This window comes from Ciconia boyciana, chromosome 3 (genome assembly GCF_034638445.1).
Source record: "Ciconia boyciana chromosome 3, ASM3463844v1, whole genome shotgun sequence".
Classification (NCBI taxonomy): domain Eukaryota; kingdom Metazoa; phylum Chordata; class Aves; order Ciconiiformes; family Ciconiidae; genus Ciconia; species Ciconia boyciana.
This window is the reverse complement of record NC_132936.1, coordinates 103,476,690-103,501,714: the sequence shown is the minus strand read 5'-3', so window position 1 is coordinate 103,501,714 and position 25,025 is coordinate 103,476,690. Positions and strand designations below refer to the sequence as shown.

At 43.2% G+C, this 25,025-nt stretch overlaps 1 protein-coding gene and 1 long non-coding RNA gene across 10 annotated transcripts; one reads left to right on the top strand and one right to left on the bottom strand.

Annotated features, from left to right (window-relative positions):
• Positions 1-26: 26 nt before the first annotated feature.
• LOC140649542 (uncharacterized) lies at positions 27-2,308 on the bottom strand. The gene is made up of 3 exons (XR_012041648.1): positions 1,806-2,308; positions 413-1,015; positions 27-248 (listed from the first exon to the last, which is right to left on the bottom strand). It is a non-coding gene; the product is annotated as an uncharacterized lncRNA (long non-coding RNA).
• A 260-nt stretch (positions 2,309-2,568) lies between these two features.
• On the top strand, positions 2,569-24,908 carry PACC1 (proton activated chloride channel 1). 9 transcript variants are annotated; one of them, XM_072856894.1, is made up of 9 exons: positions 2,569-2,838; positions 4,195-4,286; positions 6,880-6,976; positions 8,603-8,821; positions 10,926-11,080; positions 12,593-12,735; positions 19,026-19,170; positions 22,281-22,385; positions 24,186-24,908. In XM_072856894.1, exons 3-9 carry the CDS (start codon positions 6,937-6,939, stop codon positions 24,345-24,347), a joined length of 969 nt encoding a protein of 322 aa, XP_072712995.1. In that variant the 5' UTR covers positions 2,569-2,838; positions 4,195-4,286; positions 6,880-6,936; the 3' UTR covers positions 24,348-24,908. The 9 variants fall into 9 exon arrangements, with proteins under 9 accessions (XP_072712995.1, XP_072712994.1, XP_072712997.1 ...); XM_072856893.1 differs by having other exon boundaries at positions 6,817-6,976; XM_072856896.1 differs by lacking the exon at positions 4,195-4,286 and having other exon boundaries at positions 8,711-8,812.
• Positions 24,909-25,025: the final 117 nt, after the last annotated feature.

Here is a 25,025-nt window from a genome sequence, read left to right as displayed (position 1 = left end):
CGCTAGGCCGAGGGGGAGCCCTCGGAGGCTGAGGGCCGCGGCGGCGGAGCGCGCTCCTTCCCTGCGGGGTGCGCAGCCGGCACCCTAACAGGCAGCCGCTAATAAGGGCCGCCTCGGGTTCCGTCCTTTCTCCTCTCTGAAGTTTCTCTGCTGGCTGTTTGAAATGTTTATTCACAAAATCAGCACACGTAGGGCAGGCCTCGGCTTTGTGACTTAAAAAAAACCAAAACCACGCTGACGTTTTTAGCCTAAGGAAGGAGAGAATAAATAGGAAATTTTCAAATGACGTGATTTCCCCATGCTGTAAATACAGCACAGGGAAACATTCCGGGCTGGCAGACGAATAAGCAGTTTAATGTTTGTAATTCTGTGCAGAATTAAGAAAATGAGAAACTTTTTACAATTTAGATACCTATATCACATCCCTCACTGTAGGGCTGGCAAGTGAGGACTTGAAGGATTTAAAGCCTGGATGTTTGATTCTGCAGCGCCCAGTCTTCCTGACTACCGTGCTGTAATTCAAATCCCTGTTTGGTATCTCTGCTCCTTGTGCAGTTTTGTGAAAGCGGAACAGTTCGGAGAAGGATCTGGATGGTAAATAGATAGAAATGGGTTTGATCTTTGTTTTAAGGATTGTTTGTAGGCTCTTGTATAAAATCGATACGTCCGCCTCGGAGGACACCTGTTCCGTGTTGCCTGAGGTAACACCCGTTTCCACAGGCTGTCCAAAGATACCTCTGTACATCGGTGTAAGCAGAGCTGAAGTAGCTGATGCAAAGCAACAGCTCCGTAGTTCTCTCCTGGATGACAGAAGGCAGCACAAGATGAGAAGCACGGGGGAGCGAGGGCAAGTCACCACGGTATGGGGGTGACGACCAATGAGCCACATCCCCGTGTGAGGAGCTGGGCCAAGCCTGCAGAGCCAGAGCATGGGGAAAGTGAGTTGCTTGCGGACATCTGGGAGCTGACTGCTTGCTGCAGGCTGTTATCTGGTGTGGCAAGCTGAGTATTGGTCCTGTTAAGGTGAAGGTTTACAAGGTTGTTACTGTGATTCTCCTTAAGCAGTGAAGTTTGCCTACACTGCCTAAACAATAGCTGGCCTTCAGAACAGGCTCCTTAGCCTGGCTGTCCATCATGTCCATTTGCTGACTTCACACGCCACAAGACAGGTAGGAAATGTCAAGCAGAAAAGAGACCTTTAGTAAGTCTTTGGACAAAACAGCTCCTGAACGTTCCCGTTACGCACAAGAAAGAGCTCTGGCATTTGCCTGGTTACTCTGCCTGCAAATATCCTGCGTGGCTTGCTGCAGAGACCCATGCTGCTGGGAAATACGCAAAAGTCTAATTTGTCAGTTTGGTTCAAGTCACATTATAGATTTACCTTTTATTCTGAAATAATTATTTATTAGCGTCTCCCCAGGGGAGGGCTGCAAGTGCTGAATACTAGCCAACATCTGTCTGAAGTGTTACTGATTTGGGGGTGAGTTAGAGCCTGCCTTTGAACCACAGACATCTGAAAAATGAACAAGAACTAAAATAGCTTCTTTCTGAAGGGAGAAGCTCTATATTAGGACTGTTGTTGTCAAAGGACTTCAAACCTTGCTTATTAACTTACTAGGTGTGGGTCTTGGGCACAGGGAAATGCTCTGCTGAGCAGGGACTCCACTACAGCGTTGCGTCTCAATGCACGAAATGTTGTATGTGCTTTTTCTTGATGATGAAACATTAACAACTACTTCCGTGCTGGGGAAGAAAAATAGCTGTGTAGGTATTTGTGGATGGGTGGCTCATGAGTCAGCTCTTACGTGGTTTTGGCTTTTATCTTCCCGGAGCACCCCATTGCTGCCACTCCTCTGCCGGCGCAGTGTGGGTGGGTCTTCGTAGGAGCCCTGCAGAAGTTTTGTCTGGTTGCCAAGCGAGTCTGTTGTTTTGGTGTCCTGCTAGCAGCCTTGAGCAGCAAAAAATAAAAATAATAATAATAAAAAAAAGTAATACTGTGTACATCTTGGGGAGAGCTAGCAAAATTGTTTTAAATTGTTTTTCCAATCTAGTTCATTGTTGCATGGGAGAGTTTGTGTTGTGAAGTGTGTGGTGTAGAAAAGACTGTCATTTCCCTGTCACTACACGGCACACTTCTGTGTTTTTAGTAGAGTGAAACGTTCCTATAAACCTTATAAAAACCCCGGTTATGCATGTGACGAGCAACCGTGCTGCATTTGACGGCTTCACGCTGCCTACAGCAACTGGGCTCGGCAGAAATTGCTAAGCAAGCTCTAGAAGCTGAAACAAGATCTGACTCCTCGATAGCGTTGCAAGCCTTGTAGCATCTGCTGCGGTTTGAAGCTCCGTCCCCTACGGCCTGGTCGCAGAAAACGAGGGTGGCTATCGCCGGGGCGGCTACCGGCGACCCCCGGCAGGCCAAGGGCCTCCTCGCTGCCTGCCTGCCGCCGGGGCTGCTACCGGCGACCCCCGAGCTCAGTAGCAGGGAGCTGCCGGCCGCTGCCCCGCAGCCCAGCCCCTGCCCCGCGGCCTGGCGACGCTGCCCGGCACCAACGGTCGCCCGGCGGCCGTTACAGCGGCTCGCGCCCGACTACGCCTCCCAGCAGCCCCCGCGCCGCAGCGGCGAGGCCGCGGCAGCGGGGCGGGAAGCAGCCGGCGGGCGGGTGGGGGGTCCCGGCGCCTGCGTGGCCCTGCCCGGGCAGGGCGGCTCGGCTCGGCTCGGCTCGGCCGCGGTGTCGCCGGCCCGTGCGGTGCGGCTGGGCTGCCTCCCGGCCCCCGCGGCGTCCGCTCCCCGCCGATGCCATGCTAAGACCAGAGATCTCCGCATCCTACCAGGAGGTACGGGGGGGCCGGGCAGGGCTAGCGGGCGGCGGGCCCCAGCTCGCGGGAGCGGCCGGGGCAGCCCCCCGGGCGGCGATGCCCGACGCGGGGCTTGCCGCTTCGCCGAGCCGGTTCCACTCAGCGCTGTCGCCGTGAGCTGGGTTCGGCTCCGGTCTCTGGCTCTGCGGCTCGGTAGGACTGGCCGCGTCGCTGCCGGGGGCGCAGAGCCCTGGCGAAGCGGGTCGCTTCGGAGCGCTCCGCAGCGTAACTTGCCCCTTCTGGCCCGTCTGCATCTGCCCAGGCGCGGCCGGGCCCGGAGGCTGTCGCCAGGAGGCTGCGTGCCTTCACCTGCCTGGGGCTGCCCCTCGCCCTCCTGCCTGCCGCCGGGTGACTGGGCTGTCAGGGTGCATCTGCACTCGCCGGATAGAAGTGGGTGTTTTGGGTGTGCTTAGTTGCATGTTTTACCTTTAAAAGTGGCTAAAATAGTCGGCAGCAGTAGTCTTAATTGCATGAGCTAGGTACAGCTGGCCGGTGAGCTCTGTAACTGGGGCTTTCCTAACAAGGACATAGTCTGTCGGGCGTCAGAAGCGACTTTGGTACCAGAGCTCTCGCATAGGAAGCTGAAGGCCGCGTTATCATCCTGCCGAGAGCCCGAGGCAGCGCCGGGTTTGCATATCAATATACAGGCTCCAGCAACCGGAATTCTTGCTCCTTCCTATCTCTCGTACTAGAGATACAAGCTATTTGTGCCAAGTTCAGCAGCGGTGGAGGCTTGCAGCGGGTCGCTTTGGTTTGCATCTTGCCGGCGAAAGCAATGCAGATGTTTGCCTTCCTCTGCATGTGATGGGTAGTTTGGGGCTCTGTTTTAATACGTTCTAATTTAGTTTAGTACTTCCTGTTTAGTCTCAGCTTTTGGTTTTTATGCCAGGCTAGAAGGCATTGGAAGGTGATGAATCAGTGGACCAGCAAAAGGCCTGCATGGACAAGTTCCCCGTTTATTTGAAAGGGTTTTATGCAGTAGGAAGGTTTTATCCCATGATTATCAGGATGAAATTAACTCTTGTAAGAGCTTGTATTTAGGGGAGATACTTGAGAGAGTTAATGAAGTCGCATTGATGCCCGAAGTATGGACTGGACTATGCGTGTTACATATCGGCCTTGTGCGTCAGCCACCGCTGACACTGCTCCGAATGTTTGGGATTGTCCCATTCTCTGTGGTGCAAGTCTAGATGGTGCGTAAGTGCAGCGGCTGTGTTTCCATCCCTTCTCCGGCACCTGGGGCAGTCTGTAATGCTCCTGCCCCTAGCAGGGATGCTGAAATGTCTGGGATTGCATTTCTGAGCTTCTCTTTGTCTGGTGCCTTTCTGTGTGCAGGACTGAAAAGGAACTGCCAGGTCATGAGCAGGCTTCTGCAGTTGTTTGTTGCTCAGCTGCACATGCAGAGCCCAGAGGAATGCTGAACAAAGGTCTGTTTCATGCCCTTCCTGCTCTTGATATCCTATCCTATCTCTGCATCCTCTTGCAAGCTTAGCTGCCCTGCAAGTGTATGTTCCTTCTGCATTAGCACCATGCTTCACCTCTTTATCAAAAACAAGACGTAGGAAGAGCTGGCCTGTGAGGGTGAACACCGTTGGTGTATGCCAGGTTCACTGTTGCCAGCTGCCTTGATTTGGGGATTCTGTCAAGCGTGGAGAAATTAGAATCAGCTGCCATGCAGTAATGCTGTGCTGGCTTCCCAGTTGTTAGAAGACTGTCGCTTAATATGTGTGTGAGTTGTTGGGTTTGTAGATCTGTGCTGCCGTGCCTCATAGAGTCACTGTGCTGCATGCTGTATCCTCACAGCACAGTGGCTGAGCCATGAACAGCACTAGGCTCTTGGTGGCCTCAGAGGGTTTATGCAACTTCACCTCTTGTCAAGTCAGGTGTTTGGGATTCGCAGTGAAATTAGTTGTTTTTTAGAGGGTCACACATCAGCTCAACCTACTCATTGCACCTGAGGCAATGTTAGCACTCCTGCTTTTGACTAGCTGTCCTTCACTGGTTTTATGTGTGAAAAGCTTATGAAATTGTCTGCCTTGTGAGCAGAGATAATAAAACATAGTCACATTCTGTTTGGTTTTTTGTTTTGTTTCTAAGGAATGCTGAAAGGTTACATTTTCTGAGCTTTTCTTCTCTTCTCCTAGACGTTGAAGAGTCGCTGTAGGTCCTCTTGGGAGGATAGGATATGTTGCATATTGTGTTCTTGTTTAAACTTATGTTGTGATCTTCTTGCTATCAGGAATAGAATTTGCCTTACCTTCTACATAACCTCAGTTGATGAGGTGCCTCTACCTGGAGAACTGTGGCTGAACCAGAGAGGTGTGGGAATTGGCTGAGAAACTGCAGTGACTTTGTAACTTATGTTAAACTTTTTGGATCAGCTCTGGCATAAGGAATTTGCATGAGTATAATTTGAACTGGCTTTTTAGCTGATTTAGCTTAACCAGTACAAAAGGTTCAGTGAATACTCTTCCTGTGTCAGAATAGCTTATTTTGGGTCAGGTAAACAAATAGAACTGGTGTGGTTCTACAAAAAGGAGCAGAGTCTTAATTTTCCCTTATTTTATGAAGATAACTGAGAAAAGTATCTTCGGTTGGACCCTAGTAAGTCTCCTGCAAATGAGCTGAGTTTAGCCATTAGTTACCTGTTCACTCCATGCCTCACACCATGGGAAATCATGCTTTGTTTATGTGGAAGGAATTTAAAAACAACTGTGTAACTTGCTTTGCATGGTGGAAATGAATACAGAAATACGGCAGGAGGTGATGGAGACTTTACGTCAGACTTTGAAGACGTAAAATGAGTGGACTCTTTCCTAATAAGTGCAAATGATGATCTGTTAATAGTATAATGATGATCATTTCAATACTGAATTAAAGTTGGGTGAAATAAAAGAACTTCCTTATGGATACATGCCTGTTACTGTTGAGTAAGTTGGGGGTGTAAAGTTTAATAGCATTCAGTATGGCTGCTGCATTAACTGTGCGCTCATTTTCCTTGAAATAGGAACAAAGCTGATCTCCCTTACCTAATTAGGTAGCTGATACTGAGTGTTTAGCTTGAACACTTACTGTGCAACATGTGATATGCTGTAAGCTTATGCCTCCGTTTGCCTTGCCGTAATTTGTATGTCATTCCCTGCCATGAAAGAAATTTGGAAAACATACAGGAGACACTTTATATATATATACATATATACACCCCCCCCACCCCCCCCCCACCCCCCAAAAAAAAAAATCTAATGCTTCATGATGTCTTGTGATGCCTATCTGATGTGACAAGCTTCTGACTTTGACGGAAGTGTCTTGGCAGTTTGGGCCCAGAGCTCTGAATAGGAAAACAAGAAAACATCTGGTCTCTGTTGCTGTTTTAGAAACACTGGAACGCTAATTAGTTGCATAACCAGTAATATATGATAATATGTACAGCGAGCTCAAATATGTACCAGAAATGTAGGGATGTTTGAATGTTGTCTTGTAGTGACCCACCTACCTATGTGGCTGCGACTGCATTTGAGTTACTTGCCCTAATACCTGTCAAAATGCAACTCGCTCTTTGTGCACCTCTTTATTAAGAAGTGCTAATGCTCTGTTTGCTGGTATGTGCTGTGGTTTGTTTATGCCTAAAAATACGTTCTTGAGTGACAGATCGAAGTTCCTGCTTATTTCAGAGGGCAACTAATTGGGTGTTTAAAGTGAGCTGAAGCTGCCAGGGAAACAATTACTTTGATCTTGAAAGACAAGGTGATGTTATTGTTGAAGCAGCAGCGTAGAAGTAGGTTAAATTTAATGTGCCGTCTTTCTCTTTTTGCAGCATGCAAGTCAATTTTTAGCTGTAGGTCTACATAAATGTGGCTCTTGTCTTGTGAACAAGTGGAACAGATGTTGGGTGCTCTTGGACTGGGGGCATGTTTTTGTGTGTTTGGTTAGTTGGAGCCTCTTTTATTTGTACCATAGAAATTCCAGCAATTGCAAGTTGAGAGCATGTTTGGAAATTGAACCACTGTTTTAACTACACAGCTGAGTGAAGATGTGGAGCGAGTATCTGAAAACCCAACAGATGAGAGAGAAGGAGAGATGGAAGTTGATGAAGACGCCAGCTCTGTTATTTTACCAGGTGAGAACTATTGACCCAGAAATTGCCAGTTTTAAGCCTGATAAGCTGCTTCTGTGTGTGGGTTTGGTTGTTTGTGGTTGTTTTGGGGGTTTTTTATTGCACTTCTGAAAGCAAACAAAACACTAAATTACTTATTTTGGGGAATAAGTGTTGATGGAAGGCCAAGGAGTTTTTCCAAGGATTGAGATGAGAATGTTTCTTTGTCATGAACTGTGCTCAATCAAAGAAGATTCAGCACCTCTTGTTCTGAGAGAGCTTAGTATGTCATCTTCCTTTATGTTGTATCTTACCTGAGTTGCAGTGTCTGTGATGGCAGTGGATTGCAAGCAAAGTCTGTGCCAGATTTACATGAGCGAGGTGCAATATTGAACAGATGTGTTTTTAAATGGATTTTAGTTAGACTGTTTGGACCTGCTTTTGGAGGGTGCGGGGCAGTATTAAATGGGCTTACTGCAGCTCAGATATAGGCATTAAGGTAAGGCAACCTGAAATGAGTATCCCCTAAATGCTTTGCAGCTGTTCAGGACATACTTGTTTCAATAGTGCAATTTTATGCATATTAATGTCCTAATTTCCTTGGCTGCCATCTCCTCATAATGAACTTGGGAACACGTGTGTGACCATGGACTTTTGTAAGAGGTTATGTGTTCAGTAGGATTTACTAAAAGGCTAGTGCTTGCTGCGGTAAGGAACAAACACCAAACCGTGCTATTGTAGTTGAAGGGCAGAGTGTGGCATGGCCTGAGAGGGCCTGACTCATTAGATTACACCACACAGGAAAGTCAGTGTAAAATATGCCTACTTATCTCCTTTCATATGTTGGGTCTTAATGCTCCTTTTGCGTGTTCAGCTGTATGTCACTAACGATCAAAACATGACATGTAACTTGAGTACATGAGCTTTTACCTTACAAGTATTGCCAAAAGAAATGGTGAATGCAAAGGAGTATGGGGAAGGCAGTGTCTGTGTACAAGTGAGGCAAGTGTGAAGATCTTCAGAGAATAAACTTTGAAGGCAAGGAGACTGTGAGAAAATTGGGTTGGTCTTTTTCCAGCTGTAACTGGAAGAATCCTTTTGTGAAACTTTATGTAGTATGCACAAGGAGTTACAAACTAGAGGCCAAAAATGAGAGGGTAGCAAATATCTAGTGACTTCTACCATGGTGGAAATGCAATGCAGATAGCTGTGTAAGAGCATTAGAATATTAAATCTCTCTGCTGATGCATACACTTGAGTGTGTAAGAATCACTTCAACTCCTTTCCCCCTTCCCAGTCTGTTTTTTCCAGGAGGAAAGATTGACCATCAGCAGACTTTTTTTCTTATGAACTTTGAACATTGTTTCTGAGTTGTCCTTCTTGAAAATAAACCTTGTTTCCTGCCTGCCATGTCCTTAAGCAGAGTTCCAAATTCAACACATGAAAAAGAGGCACAATCTTTGGATGATTATGCGTCATGCTTGAGAACTGACTGATCATCAGAACCAGCAATAGTTGTGGTTTTTTTAAATCAAACTGAGTTTGAAGCTTACTTTCCTCTCAAGTGATTGATCTTTGAATGAACACTGCATAAATTCAGCCCAGATATCTGTATTTTAAAGTCCTAATCCATATTCTGTTTGGTTCCAGATAGTGAACTGGGTACCACTGCCCCTTCTTTGCGTTTCAGCAAGACCTGCCTAAAGAATGTTTTTTCAGTAATTCTCCTGTTTATTTATCTGCTGCTCATGGCTGTAGCTGTGTTCCTTGTCTACCAAACCATCAGTGACTTCAGGGAGAAGCTCAAGCACCCAGTGATGTCTGTATCTTACAAGGAAGTGTCCTTGTATGATGCACCTGGTAAGACCGGTAATAAACAAAATGGGTTAAGTTGTTGTTCACATTTACCTTGGATTGTTTTACATTTTTCGTCTTGATTCTCCAGGGCCCAGAGTGCATATAATGCTTTGACTCAGGTCTTTCACTTCCTCTTTTCTAATCTATGTTGTGTTAACTTTGCGTGGAAATTTTAATATTGTAGGAGAAATTTTGGGGACATTTTTGGGGTTTTCATGCCAATAACATGAATGACAGCAGCTGCAGAGCATCATGCAACATTTGGTAGATAAGAAGTGTTTGCAGACTCTTGAATTAGTCCTCTTATAGGGAAAGAAGAATAATTCCTCATGGAAATATTCCCAAAACTGTATCGTTCAAATAGGGTAGCACATAGGATGCGTATCAGGACCTCAGTGCTGCACTGGACAGTGAAATGCTGTTGACAGTAAAGAAGGTGAATTTCTCAAACCAACCACAAAATAACCACAATGCCACTTTCTGCTTCTGTTCTGCATTGTTTACAACTTGGTATTACATCAGTAGGCAATGAAAATATGATGTGACTGCAGGGAACAATGTTGGCATAAAAATGCAGTGTGGCATCAGAAGACTATGTTGCAGTTTGCAGGAGAGATTATGCCACAGAAGCATTTTTGAATAGTGATTTCTATTGTTATTGGTTTGGTGTTTTTTTTTTTTTAAATTATCAACCATTCATAAACAGAGCTGCAGTAGCAAATGCAACTCAAACAGTCATAGGTCAGTTTCCAATGTAAAAATTACACTTTTGTTCAAAGTGTTACCGCATTTTACAAATAACCACTCCAGTAATTGTGGCTGAAAGGTGAGTGTTTCAAGTTGTTGCCATATTCCTATAGTTGTTTTTCTGTATGGTCAGTTAGGCTCAGCTCTGCAAGTACATCCTTAGTTTGGACCATATGGATCTGACTGTAAGAGCAGGCTTTCCCCTGTGTTTTTTTTCCCATGAGTGTTTCATACAGCAACAGGTAGAAAATGTCATTTAAAGAAGCAGAGCAACATACATATAAATCCAAAAGTATTTGCGAGGATCCCTGCCAAATCAGAGAACCTAAATTAATGTAGCCCTTTACTTCATTGCTCTACTAAAGTGATGAGATGGCAAGTTGCAAGCATGGAGCACTGAAGAAAGGGATAAAGCATTTTTAGACTGATATATGCTGACTGCTTTGACATCTTGCATTTTGGTGGACAGGTCATCGCTGTTGTGTGAGTTAATCATATCTAATAACTCAAATCATACTTTTTTTTGGTAGTTGGTCTAGATTATCTTCAAGCAAGCTCATTTCCAATACTAAATGTGGCATATGTGGCATAACAGGATTTTGGGGTTTGGGCCTTTTATTTTGCTAGCCTTCTACAGCTGAGGTGACTGAGGGTTTTTTTTAATGCATGCTGTTGGTCTGAAACCATAAATGTATGGCTTATATGAATTTCCATACAGGTGGAGTAGTAGCCAGCCTACCTAGTGATATAAATAATAAGGGATGGTAACAGTTGGTACTTGTTTAATGGCTTTGAGTTTTATCGTGACATTGTATTCAGTGAACAGAAGATGCTAGATGTTCTGAAGAGCATCTTTTCACTTTTATTAGATCAGCCAGTGATCTTTGATCTGTCATGTATAGTACATACATTATTTCCAATTAAAATTTGACATGTTAAATGATAATATCTGAAAACATGTACATGCTGAAGCGCTACATGACCCATTCGACTTCAGTAGTCTCCTAACTTACTTTACACGTTCATTTCATTTGGGGCCAGAAGGACTGATGCATTAGCTGCTGGCTTGTGGGATGACTAGGGAAACTTGGTAGCTTCTGTGAACCTTGAATCACTGTAACAGAACATGAACCCTGATTTTTTTTTTATTATTTTTTTTTTCCCCAATGTATAGCAGAGGTTCTGTCCTGATGAAGCTGACACTGTCTGTTGTCCTGCTCCAGAAAAATGCTGAAGCATGTGGTTTAATTTGATTGTTTTGCCGGATCTTGAGGATAGCTCAGTATCCTGTGGGATTAAATCCCAGAATGAAAATCTGTGTACTTGGGAAAGAAATCAGCTCTGTTCGATGTTTTTTCTCCCAAAACAGGTATTGCCTTTTACCCAGGCAAGGCTCGGCTGCTTAGCTGCAAGCATCATTACTATGATCACATTCCGCCCCTGATAAATCCAGGTCAGCCAGGAGACATTGAATGCACCACTCAGAGAATCAACTACACAGATCCTTTTACTAATCAAACTATGGTAATAATATAATAGAACAAAGCTTATTCAAGTGGGGGGTTTCTGCTCATAATGGTATTTGAAAGTAAAAATATTTCTTAGTGCTGCAAAAAATCCTTGCTTCTAGTTTTTTTTCAAGCCATCTGTCCTTTTGTTTTCAGAAATGTAAAAGACCCTATTCAGTGTGTATATGTTATGGATGATCAGCTGTCATGTGGGTTTGTGCAGCATGAAAACCTGAATGGGACAAAATAAGTCATTTTTCACAATGAAATTCTGGCTTCATTCCTCTCCTAAATGAACTGACAAGCATATTCCTTGATATAGTAAATCCAGCTTTGATTGCAAGCAGTAGCAGTTATTCTATTAAAGCAGGATAGCTTATCTCTTTTTGTATGTTTGCTGGGAATTACATACTATTTCTGTCACACTTGGAAAAATCTTAACTGGGCACCAAGTGTTTCATTACACTGAAATGCTGTGAGACAGTAAGATGGGTGCATTGAGTGATAGTCTGTCTTAAATTGCCCTTAAAAATGCAGGGAGTCTAGCTTTTGTATAAATAAATGTTCAAAAAAATAAAGTATTAAATATGGTCATTTGTATCCAAAGTGATTGCTGAGATTGTTTTTAAGGAAACTAAACGTGAACAAACAAACAATCTAGGTATGTTTGGTCAACTTTTTTCCTCTTCATGTTTTGCCTTTTGTCTAGTCACCCTTTACTTCTGGGAAGCAGCTCCTTAGTATACTTGAAAGTAATATTCTAGGTGCAAGTCTAATTTAATTTCTGCCACTAATATGCTCTTTTTGTGTTTTTTAACAAACTAAGAACCTACATTTTAAGCTGCGTGGTAGATTCATTTAGAAGCTTGCTGATCCAATAGGCTCTGATCCTGTAGTGGAATGGAAAGGCACTGAAGCAGAGACCTCTGAACCATGTAGAGCCCTGTTCAAATTGGCTGAGTCCTTTTGCAAGCGGCAGCTTGCTGTTTGATATAATGCCTCCACTACTTTAAGCTGTATTCTGCCTGCTAGCATTTTTTGTTGTTGTTTGTTTTTTTTTTTTTCCCTTTCAGCAGCTCACTTGAGGTGCTGGGGGGGCTGTGAAACTGTTCCTCTTTCTCAGGGAGAAGCCTGATGTTCTCCACGTCAGACTCCACATTAACTTGTTTCATGTCAAGAGCTGAAAGTTCCTGGACTTTAATGCTCAAAACAGTTTTGATTGTCCTGCAAAATGCAGGTTGCAGGGCCTTGACTGGTAATACCACGTGAACCCAAAGGACTGTGATAGAAATAAAGCAGATTTCTGAGAGAAACACTAGATCTTGTTGTAAAGACTTCATTTTTAAACTAAAAGGAGGGATTCAATTGGCATTCTTGTTAGATATTTTAATAGACATAGACTTAGTAGCAGACAAGAAAATCTCGGTGTGTATTAGATTTCTATAGAGTATTAGTGACAGATGGCAAATTCATGAACAGGAAATGAGGATTCCTTTGCTACTCTCACCATCTCTCTGTTTGCTTACAGAAGTATGCTTTGGTTGTTCAAGGCCCTCGTGATGTGAAGAAAAAGGAACTGGTATTTTTGCAGTTTCATTTAAATGGAACAGACCAAGATTTTAGTGCCATTGACTACCTCCTCTTTTCTTCTTTCCAAGAGTTCATCAACAGGTACGTAAAGGGATGAGCCTGTAACTGCATTGAACTTGCTACAACAATACTAGTGAAAGCAGGGCAGAAAATGAATTGAGGACTTTTTCAGTGACAAAAACTGCCCTTCAGCTATGCTTCAGCCATTTGTTGCTGCACTTGCTGAAAGTTTGAGGTTTGAGCTGGCTTACCGCTATCTGCTGCTGTGGGGGATCAGGAAGTGTGCTGTTTGGGGCAGTGTGCTCAGGAAAGTGCACTGAGAACACTAATGCTTCTGTATCTTTTTTTTTTTTTTTAAAGCAATTACTGTAAAGATCAGATCCCTAGATTGATTTGTTGTGATTTCGTTGAAAGATTAACTGTATTTCTTTGTATTACTAGCTTTATGTAAGATTCTACAGAATGATGTAATTTCATAGGCAGGCAGGGTTTTCAAAATTGCTTCGTATTGGTTTGACATTGGTGCCATTGGAGTGACTGATCAACCACCTTCTAATTTTAACAGGAGTGGAAAAATTAGAATTTTTCTATTCTAAGAAAATAGAAAATATTTTCTTTCTTGAACTGTCAAGAAAGAAAATCCTGTCTTGAACTTTCTTGAAAGCCCACCCTTTTTCCACCTTGTGACAATAAATTCCATACTTAACTGTTTAATTTTTTCTTTAATTTAAATTCAAGTTCTGTTCTTCTCTCTGTGATCCAGATTAAAAGCTAGACAAGAGCGATTAGTCACAGTGAGACCTAATAGAAAGCCTTAATTTGGTGATAGTCAGATGCTCAGTGAAAAAGGGACAGGGGATAAAGGCCATATGCAGAACAAAATTGGGTGAGGGAGGGGAAGAGAAATAACAGATTTTATCGTAACAAAGCATTCTTGGAGGCTTGGACATGATCATACCGGTGTTTTTCAGATGGAGCAAAGACTGGAAGTATTCAGTCACAGTATCCCTGGGTGGCCAAAGACCAATTATCTGAATTTGCTTTTTAGAAAGCATTTCTTCTTCAGTGGAGGAGAGGTCTTAAGTCATTAAGTACTTTCTGTAACTGTACTAAAAGACCTCATAAAATGCTAAGGTTGCTGGTATTTTAGGCATTGATATCTTAGGGTGAGAAAATACCAGTTAAGAGTAGTGACCTAGGAGGTGCTACTTGTTCCTTCTGTGTTGTTTTTTCTCAGTTTTTGTGGTTTGTGCCGCAGTTAGCGGTACGTACAGTGGGACTGATTCCAGCAAGGTGCGCAGCTGTTCCTATACTGCAAGACACAAGCACTGTCTGAGACCACCCCTTGTGAAACAGAGCAGAAGGCACAGTTGCGTTCCTGGCTCTTTGCAGGATGAGCCAACTTACCAAGACACAACTTGGTCTATGCTTACTCAAGTCTTGGAAGCCACATTTCTATGCTCGTTGTATCAATTTGCAGATAAGCCATTTTAAAGAGCTGTTTCTTCCCAAGTTAAAACATGTATGTCCTGCTTAAGTTGGCAGTATTTCTGCAAGCAAGCTGCAAGTCTGCATGCTGCTGTCCCAAACGCTTGTGCCACATGTTGTGCAAAGGCAGGTTAGATGTGCAAAACAGCAATAAGCAGTATTGCAAAGGTCCTGGCTTCAAAGCTGTGTTTGTGCCAGTGTAGGTGAATCAGTAAGAATCATCTGTAAGCTGCCTGGGAGAAACCTGGATCGCAACCTCCTGCCTCCAGGTTTTCTGGGTCAAACTGGGTAGATGGCAGAATTGATCCCCAAAGAGACGGGGAAGTGTCGCTTCCTTCCTAGAGAAGCTGCCTTGTCTCAGTGGTGGAAGGCACCAGAACTGAAGCTGGGAGAGTGAAGGCTGAGCTTGGGTTATGTTTGGAGCGAAGTGAAAAGGTAGGAAATGGTGGTGTCTGTTTGGGGATGCATCCTTTGTGCCCGTTTGCAGCAGGCAGTAGGAATGTGAGTTAAAACTGGTTTTGAACTAACCCAGCTAACGGTAAAATTGGCAAAGGTATGTGGGCCTTTAAACTTAGTAGTAAACGATCTGCATGTCTAGGTGAAATACAGTAAGAGAACCAGTTGTGTGCAAGAGGCCAGTAGTGTCTCTCTTATAGCTAGCATTCTCCAAAGCTTGGTACAAGTTGTATGGCTTGTCTTGCTCAGTAGTCTGTATTGCTGTCCTGGCGTCCCGGGGCATGAACTGGACGGGCTCAGGGCAGGTTGAAAGTTTACGTTTTCTCCTGACTGTGAAGTGCATGTGAAACCTCATGCATACGTGGAATGTCCAACTTCCAGCAGAAGAGAAGATAGAAATAATTTCTGGTTCATCAGCGGATGCTAAATTTAGTTGATGGGAAGTCTGGACCAAGATATCTGTAGAAACTGTTGTGTGTTCTTCCATACGACCTCTAAAAACTTCAGTTACTGGCCGCTGTTAACTACTTTTCCTGACAAAGTGTCTCACTTACTGGTTATGAGAGCATATTATTAGCACTCTGTCCAGCAATTCACGTAAGGTGTTATCAAAGATGCTGAGATATATGCTAAAACTCATGAGATACCATAATTACCTTTACAGTGTTTTGCCATGGCTACAAACAGCTTAGGTTGGGCTGGGCGGGCAGACGGCTGCAAAATATATGTGTTGAAAACCCAAAACCCATTGAAATTGGTGAGAAGAGTCCTGCTGTATCTACGCCACAGTTTCTGTGTAGACAGTATTATGTGCAGCTCACTTTTGCTTTAAATAGCAATAATCATATCAGTGAAGGCTGCCACAAGCATCAGCTGTAAGCAATAATAAAAATGGCATCTAGAGACTTGTGTCTTTAATGTTTTTTTGAGGCACAGCAAGTGGTGAGGACTCAAGTAAGGTCCAGTTGTTTCTGTCAAGGGTTTTATTCTCTGCAGCTCTTCTGTTAAAATTGGATCGACGGACTACATGAAACTGGCACTGCTTCCTAGTTTTGTTCTGGCCCTCACAGAACACTGCTGAACTGTGCTATTGTTGGCCTGGGAGTTGGAGGGATACTGCCACTGGCTTTTTTCTTCTTCTGTCTTTTTTTTTTTTAAAGACAGTGGCAGCTGCTGTCTGTACCATATTAATTGGAGGGAAGGAAATAATGAAACCCTTGCAAATTACCAAAAAAGTGTAGCTAAAAATACAAGTTCCTTTCCTGAACTGTCATTAGTATAATACATGGGTTTAAGAAGAAAATCCTCTGAACATATTACTGACAAACTATTGTTAGTATAGCATGTAAAATAACTTACAGTCATGTGAGATTATGAATACCAGTCTGAACAGGTCAGAGATTATTTAAGGGTCTAAACAGAGCTCCACGTTCATGTCTCTAGTCTGCATTGCTGCATGCAGAGAAATTAATTATAACACAGAAGGGTCAAGACTTTTGGTACCACACTATCTGACCCTTTATTAGATCCCATGGCTGAGCGTTTCCCAGTCTAGGGGAAAGCAAAAGCAATAAACACAAATTGGGTTTGACCCATCTGTGGTTTTGGCTCTTGCTGTTGCATTGGAGTCTGCTGGTGGGATGTCCTAAGCTGCCTCTGGCTCTTGTGGGTCGGTCCATAGAGATGGGTGTTAGAAGGATCCACTGCAGAGCTAGAGCCCAGTCTGGCATTAGGTTAGCAACTTGCACAGTTGGGACAAATACAGCCTCTCGTGGTCTGACATTGATCAGTCTGTGCTAGGGCAATGGGCTCCCTGTTAGTAGTTTGAACTGTCAATGGTTACCAGAGAGCATTGGCTGAGGGGAGACCAGGGCTTTGGAGTTCACCTGAGTGAGACAGTGGCCTCTTGCACTACTTTTTCTCTGCTGTGAGGTAGGAATTTTTGCATGGTCTTGAGGTACCATTAATATCTTGGGAGAGCCTGGTGCAGAGTATTCCAGGAATCTTCCCATACATCTAAAGGACAGTGTAATAGGTAGAAGAACTTACTGAACAGAAAAAAAAAAAAAAGTAATGTGCAGCCTTTGCAGGTTGTCTGTCTTTGGGGTGAAGAGGGAATTAAAAGAAACTGTCTGCCTGGAGAATTGTTCTTCACATTAAAATCCCTTGCCTGTCTTGCATTCACTTAGCTGTGTGTGGTTTTTAGGCTGAGTTATTTGCCCTCTGCTATCATTTGTGCAAAGCTTGTGCCTCTCTGCTCTGCTCCCCCCAGCCCCCCTTTTTTTTTTTCCTGACTCTGTGGCAGTGGTCTGGATTATGGGCACAGGCAAGGAGATGCCTTCTCAGATCACTTCTCCACAGCTTTTCCTAAGATATTATTAATCTTTCTTTTTCAAGCCTACAATTACTGTCGAAGGCAAAGTATACTACTGCTGACTGCTTACCATGTAAGTTGTGGCTGTTACGTTCAGCTCTGTGTCATAACTTCCTGCCTCAATTTTCCATGTTGGTTTGGAAAGCTCTTCTAGGATGCTGTATTTAGTCGTGCATTAGGCATATGACTGGCTGGCAGAGTGCTAATTATGTATGTTCCTCTGAGTGGCAAAGCAGTGTGCTCTTCGTACTGTCCATCAGCTGATGTTGTACGCACTTACCGAAGGGGGAAGAAATCATTGTCAGATTAGGTCTCCCTATGTCATTGGTTTGTATGGTGAGGAGCAGTCAGGCAGTGGGCTTTGTTCTGACGCTTTGCGCATGCCTTCCTTTTGAGGGTTAGAGAGGTGCGCTGCCGTCCTGTTGGGATCACTAAACAAGCAGCTAATGTCACAAATCCGTAAAGATATTCCTAACCTGCTAAAACACTCTTGGAATATCATCTGTCTTGATGGGTAGCAAAGTGTATTAGTTTTTCTTTCCAGAAACGCTTCTCCTTTCATGTTTGTATGCACAATGGAGTTCTGTGTTTGAGCCCATCACCTGAAGCCCTGACTTGAGAGCAATGGCTTTGCTAGGCTTTGCCTTCCTGTGAACATGTGCATATTAATCTGTTAAGCCTGAGCAGGCAGTGTAGTACAGAGTAGCCATCAGTATGATAACTCTTTTTATCAGTCCGTGCTCTTGCTGCCTTGCAGACAAGACATCTTGGTTTGCAGGAAGGAGCCCCAGTTCTGAAAACTAAGGAAAAAGACAGGAAAAGTGCAAATCCACCCAGTGCTGGTAGAGGACAAATCTTCCTGATTGGTCTGTTCTTTGGGATGAGAGCTTGCTTCTTCAGCTCTGCTTTTCTTCCTCACTTCTTTGCACCTTTCTTTGAAAGACCAAAATACTTTAATCTCCCAGTAGACCTAGCCATGCACACCCTCTGCCATATGAGCAAAGTATACTCTTCCCTTCACCTAAGAAGATGGATTTAATGAGTCAAAACCCTCTCCCTGTCCCTTGTGTCAAGGACCAGCATACCCTGACATATCTCTGCAACCTGAAATCTGTCTTTAGTAAAAATCAGCAGTCTGTGCTTTAATGATTCATGACTCATCACAGTGGTTTACCCCTTCATCTCAAATGAAACCTTGTTGAAATAGCAGCTGCAGGGCCAGGTTTATTTCGTAGAGATGACACGGAACTGGCTAAAATCACAGTACTGAGGAGCTCCAAGTAAATAGCGTGGTTAACACACTGTGTCCTGTGCAGTTGGTAGAGACAGGATGGAGACCAGATATGCCTTAGAGCTGCCTCTTTACCACTTGTGGTGTGAGGGGTATTGGAAGCCTTAAAATGGCTTACAGTCACAATACTAAAAAAAAAAAAAGAGACACAAAGCAATCCTGCTGTTCTGGGGCTACAACTATCTGTGATTGCATATAGGGAAAACAGCCATGTTATTGCAGATGGGAGACTTACACCAAAGGTATAGTGTTCCCAAAATAATAGGAATATGCTAAATGTAAATTTCAAAGCATTTTAAGTATGTCTGCATTGCAACCAATTTATTTGCACCCCAGAAATGGGGTGAAGCAGCCTGCCCTGCCCCTAGGCTGTTCCTTCCATCTCATGCTTCCTAGCATTGTGGCGAGTTGTTCCCTGGGGTCCTGGCTCTGCTCCTTTCTGTCCCAGAGATGACAGATGAGCAGAACGAGGCTCCCCTATAAGGCAGAGCAGTCCCTAGGGGCAGGCAGAACTCTAGGGTGGTAGGGCACCGAGTAAGTCTTCTGCGCTTAAGAACATGTGAGTGTTCTTAAGTGCAAGTGCTACCATTAATCAGTACATCACTACTCACAATGTTTTAGGTATGCTGAATTTTAGCAGTTGAAACATAAAAGGAATTGTGAACACATTTTGAAGTGCTTGTAGGTCTGACATTCTCCTGCCTACAGTGCTCAGATACCGCTCTGAGCTTGGTCAGTAAAGTAATGGTCTTTTTCCTTTAGTCCAGAAAAAGCAGAATTCATGAAGGACTGTGAAAGTTCATACTCCAGCTGGAAGTTTTCCGGAGGCTTTCGAACTTGGGTCAAGATGTCCTTGGTGAAAACAAAAGAAGAAGATGGTAGTGAGACTGTTGAATTCAAACAAGAGGTAAAAAAAAATTCCTCAGGAAGAGTTTTTTGGGACCTCTTAGTTTATTAAGAACTAGTTACTGCTATGGTTTTAATGATAACTGGCCAACAGAACCAGTTCTTGAGGCAAACAGCAGTATGAGTTGGAAGAAGGGTGGGTTGGTTAAGTGAAACATCAGGAGTTTTGTTTTTTTGTTTCATTGCATCCATTATGCCACTTGCCACAGAGCAGTTCTGGCTGTACAGTTACTTGCATTCTTTCTTAACGTGGAGAGGTTCTGTAAAAGCGTGAATATCTTGATGTGCACGGCTGTTGGTATGGCCTAGTGACACATCTCAGGAAAACATCTCCTAAGGCCAGAAAATCCAGGCCTTGAATGTGTTATAAGTGACAGCTGTAGTCTGAGTTAAGGGTCCAAAGAGACCAACATAGAAATATTAACACAGCTACCTTTAGTTCAAGGTGGGGAACAACTGCCAAAGGAATTGTCTAAATAATAGCTGGGATTGGAAAGAGGTATTGTTTAGGTTACCACAAAGGCTGATGTTAGGATGAAGAGGTAAACATAAGCCTTGTATCCTTAGTAGCATTCTCATGTCTGCTTTTTGTTTGGGTTTGGGATTTTTATCTGTTGAGTATCCTTAGAAACTTAACTTCTTGCATCATTTAAAACTAGAAAATATGGAAGATGCAAACTTAGCTACAGATGAAATGGGTTTGACTTTCGTTCCTGTTCATACTAATGGACAGGAGACTAGTTGTGTTTTTTGGGTTTGTTATCTTGCTCCCAGTGTTGGCTGGGGAGAAAGAGTCTCATTGGTGATGAGAAATGAGAAATTTAAGAGCAGTCCTTTTCAGGGAGTACGTGTTTCAGAGACAACACTGTCTCTTAGTCTATGGTACACTTCAAAAGAGTACTTGGTGGAGATTAAAATGAAACGGGATCTTCAGTTCTCCCATCTTTAATTCTCACAGGTAGGGCCTTATGTGGCAAAGCCTTAAGGGAAGAGCAGAGCTGTGACTGAGGTGGGTACCCTTCTGCTCCACTGGAGGAGGACAGGAGGAAAAGCCCAAAGTGATGCAAGTCCCAAACTAATGCCTTAATTTGGAGGAGAGGAAAGGATGCATCAGTCAGCTGCTGCCATGTAAGCGCTAACAGCAGTTGTCTGTCTGTCTGTCCTTCATCACCTACAGTTCGGTATCACTTGCCATTTTGTACTTACCTAGTGTAGGATTGTTGAAAGTCCTCCTTTTTGTGCCCAAGTCTAACGGGTTGCAAAGTGGAAACAAAAGGCTGACTCAAACTCAGAAAAAGCTGAGCTTTTTGTGACCATAAACATCCATTTAGTCCAGCAGTTATAGACTCTCTGATCATCTGGGTAGGCGAACACTGTGTTGGATTTTTTGTTTTGTTTTGTGGGATTTTTTTTTTTAAATAAAAACTAGGAAATAGGAATTGATACAAATGTGAATTTGGGGTTTCAGATCCTTATTAATAATACAGTAGAAGTTGAAATAGCTCAGACATAAATTGCATGTGCTTTATTTGACAGTACAACATCTGTTCAAATTGCATAAGGAAGCCCATTAGCCTTTCAAATGTAAAACTGGGAGACAGCATACCAGAAAGATGGATACAAATATTAAGTCAAATAGCACAGTCAGTCTGCTAAATAGCCCAGTAGTCATTACTTTCTTTTCTTTCTTTCCCATTGCCTTAATTTAGCTTTGTGTACTGTTTGTTTCCTGATGTGCAGTTTTCTTGAATGAGTGTAGTTGGGGTGATGGGATGCTGCAATAATTAAATGAGCTGTAGAAGTATAGGGCAAGTCTGCAGCAAAGGTGTTTGACCAGAAAACATGAGGTGGTGAAGCTCCCATATGCTCTGAATGGACACATACAATGTTCTAGCTCCCAATTCTATGTGTTTGCAGCCTAAAATCTGGTCAGAGCAGGGTGAGTGGAGAAGACTGATGGAAAGCTTGAAGTATTTGTAAAGAAACTAAGCCACAGTAGACAGGAGGTTTTTGTAGTAGGTCATCCCTTATACAGTGTCTGCTGAATCACTGTTTTCATATCTATAGTTCCTGTCACAGTCCCAAAATGAAGTTACAGTACTGCTGGATGAAGTTGCTGTACTTCAGTGCAGTATTAAACTAATGTTGGCAGAGCAGCAGTATTCCCTTGTGCATGCACCAAGATGTAAATACTCCTTTGAGGGCTGGGGGAGAAGTTCTTCCATGGCTTGTTCAGCTGTAACTCCAGTGTGCTTTCCTGTTAGGTAACTGCCCCTGGCTCTTGAGCAGTTTATATTGTCTCCTAGTGGTGGGGGGGTTAGTGCAAACTGTGGTGTTATCGCCTGTGTACAAACCCCACATAGTTCCCCTCTGGGCATGTGTTACAACACAAGATAAATGTTTTTCTGAGGCCTGATGTCTTAATACTTTCCTGATTGTGGTTCCTAAGACTACGGTTTCATGTGGCTGTAACATCAGTCTAGTATCCTGAACCGTACCGTGGTGGAATTGTGCTAAAGCTCTCTGCCAGTCAGTGCTAGTTTCAAATGGTAACCTAGTTAAGGGGCAGTACTGGGAAGTATGGTTTTAATTTAATATGGATTTAATTTAATCTAGGCTTCTTTCCCTCCCAATTTCATTCTGTACTTGCTGGCATCTTCTAGTTTATTCTACAACTGATTTAAAAAAAAAAAAAGTCTTCCTGCCACCATTGTGTAGTTCTCTGGTAAATAAAAGTAATTTAGCATTAATTCAGGAGAACTTTCCAAATGCTGTGTTACTCCAAGTAAATAAATTTTGTAAATGAAATTTCACCCCTTGAAAGGGAAAAACTGTGTAATAAAATAAAGGCCCTGGCTGCCAGCATAAAAATGGTATTGCAGTGTTTTACTAAGTGAGAAATAGGAAAAGAATATGAACGTGAGACAGATGGAGGAAACTGCCCTTTCCATATTTTGGGAGCATACTGTTCCAGGTAGAAGGCAGCTCGAGTTGGAAGTCCCTAAACAGTCTGCTGTTTTCACCTTCTTACAAGCCTTTTGTTGCACAGAAGAAAGTAACAAAACCACTGAAGAAAGTAACCAGCACTTTTTTTTCCCCCCCTCTCTCCAGACTAGTGTGGTGAACTATATTGACCAGAGAACAAAACCAAGAAGTGACCAGCTGTTTTTTGTGGTATTTGAATGGAAAGATCCTTTTATACAGACTGTTCAAGATGTGAGTAACACTAGTCCCTTTTTGAACCATTAGTCTGACTGTACATGCTCATGGTTTGTGTGTGCATGTGCCTCTGTTACCTCACTCCAAGCAGAAATTCAGAGGAAGAGTGAGGTTACTCCTGACATTTCAGTCTAGTATATCCAGTAATACACGTTCTGCAGAGGTCAAGACCATAGGCAGCCTTTCCCTTGGCTTGGTGGCACTCAGCATTCTGCTTGCAGCTAGAGGTACACATAGCTAAGAAAAAGCATGTGTCCCCTGTGCTCTAGCAAAGTGTAGCTTCAGGTCAAGTCTAAACTTTTTGCTTAAGTAAGTGTGCTTGGATAAACCAATTTGACTTTTTTTATTAATTGACAAGCAAGAAACCTAGGCTTAAATCAGAATAATAGAAATAGCCTAGTGTATTTTTTACCTGCTGTTAGAGTAGAATTTGGTGCTGCATTCAAATGCACAAAAAGCACTTTAAAATTTATCTGAATATGCTGCAGCCAGAGTGGTACGATGTGCCAGACAAGACCACTGTCAGTCACTGGAGTGCTTAAAAGGTGTGCACTGTGGGTACACGCACTGTAAGCACGTGAGCTTGTTTTCCTAGTGTTCTAGGAGAGAAGGTCAGATACATTTGCCCTCCCCAGACAAATGTAGAATGGCAGAGTGTGCAAAGGCAATCTGTTTAAAATTTTGCATTTAAAACGGCCCTACCTGACAAACAAAATCCATCACCAGCAAAATCCACAGAGTTCTTGTTTTCTTGCCCAAACCCCGAGTGTGAATGCAGAACGTGCGGGGCAGGGTTGGGTAGTTTGGTCCTTTGCACTCCTGCTGTTTTGTCTCTGCTGGGGCTGGGCACCCTCCTCAGTGCAGGCACCTCCTCAGCCTCAGGAGCTCAGTCCTGTTCCTGGCACCTCTCACTCCTCTCTGCCAGATGGGGTTCACACCTCTGCCATCTTCGAGCTGAAAGCTGCCCTCGATCCAGTGGACTGGGGGTGCTAGTTTCCTCTGGCTGAAGAGGCTGTAGTTCACAAGCACCAGCAGCCAGTGCTGCTGCTGCCTTTAGGAGGATTAACAAATACAGAAAGCCTGTTTAAGACCTTCTGGCTCTGGCGGTGACCTGGTGATGCTACGCTCATGCTGACTGTCGGAGTTGCATACTCCATGGCCAGTCCCAAAGCTGAGTGCTACTTTATTGCTGCCTAAGTCTAGCTCTGCTTGCTTCACCCGAGATCCTAGAAGTCATCCTTGTCCCTAGAGGTGTGAGGAGAATTACAAACTATAAATAAACTTAACTACTCTTGAACCAAATGTAGTTAAAAACAGAAATATAAAATACTTGCTGTAGGCCTGCAGAAACAGTTGCTGCTATCAAAAGCTGGTTTAGCATTACAGTGCTGTCTTGTTAAAGCTTTCCAAGTAGTTGCTTCTTTTAACTTTGTCTTCTAGAAGATCTTCTTTAATGTGACTGCTTATTTTTGTAAATCTTTAAATAATATAGTAAATTTAATCTATAATCTTAAAGTTAGCAATTTAACTGTATCTCTAAAGTTTTAAACAATTCAGTATCCTGAAATAGCCTAGAAGGAATTTAGCAGCTAGTAGAGTGCGTTTTCTTCCTGATGGAAGGAATCAGAAAACCATGGTGTGAGGCAGGTGTGTAGAGAAGGCACTACAGGCTGCCTTTGCAGCATAAAGGAATATGCTGCAAAACACTTCAGTTTGAAAGATGGAATTGTTTGTTATTGAATAGGTATAAGAGATGCTGAGGCAGATGAGGGGAATAACATTTTCAATCTCTTTCAGATTATCACAGCTAATCCCTGGAACATGATTGCTCTTCTTTGTGGTATCTTTTTGGCTCTGTTTAAGGCAGCAGACTTTGCTAAGTTGAGTGTTAAGTGGATGATCAAAATCCGAAAGAGACATCTGAAAAGGAGTCGTCCAGTAATGAACCACATAAGCTGAGACTAAGACTGCCTTTTAACTATTCATAGCAGAAGGGATAGAAAATAACTGGAATAAACTTCAATCAGCAATACAGCAATTAAAGATGCAAAACAGGTATGTTTTCTTCCAGAAGAACAACAACTGGAGGAACAGCCTAGTGAACTGGCCTTTGAACTTCAGAAAGGAGCTAACTCTAGGACAGGTCTAACTCACTCATGCTTTTCTATTCCAAATTTAACAAGCTTACCTCAATATAGGGGGGGACCAGGGAGAAAGGAGAGAATTCACTAATGTTCAGAAAGTCAACACTGTAGTGTTCTACAGTTCTAAGAAACTGGACAGTGTTTGAATGCTTCTTGGAACAGGAGACCATTAAACTTCTGCATGAGCTATGACCTGTACCTGCTACCGTAACGCAGTTACTTCCTTGACTGTGTTTAGTGGAAGGTAAAGCACTCAACACCAGTCTGGCCTCCCCTCTCCAAAGCATGTGTTAAAACAAAATACACTGGAATTCTATTATGTGTCATTTTTGATTTAAAGTATAGTGACTTTAATATTAAAAACTACTTCAAACAAGATACTGTGTACATTCTTTGAAACTACCTGCTCTCAGATTCAGCTGGAGCTTTACAGGAGGTAGTCCAGGCAGGAGTATTACTGCCAGAGGATAAGGTGAAAAACAAAAATCTATTC

Bases quoted from the DNA above. Each gene is read 5' to 3' on its own strand.
- PACC1 (XM_072856890.1), top strand. From the start codon at position 2,803: ATGCTAAGACCAGAGATCTCCGCATCCTACCAGGAG. The intron at 6,977-8,602 runs GTGAGAACTATT...GTTTGGTTCCAG, and splicing joins CAGCTCTGTTATTTTACCAG to ATAGTGAACTGGGTACCACT. The intron at 22,386-24,185 runs GTGAGTAACACT...AATCTCTTTCAG, and splicing joins TTATACAGACTGTTCAAGAT to ATTATCACAGCTAATCCCTG.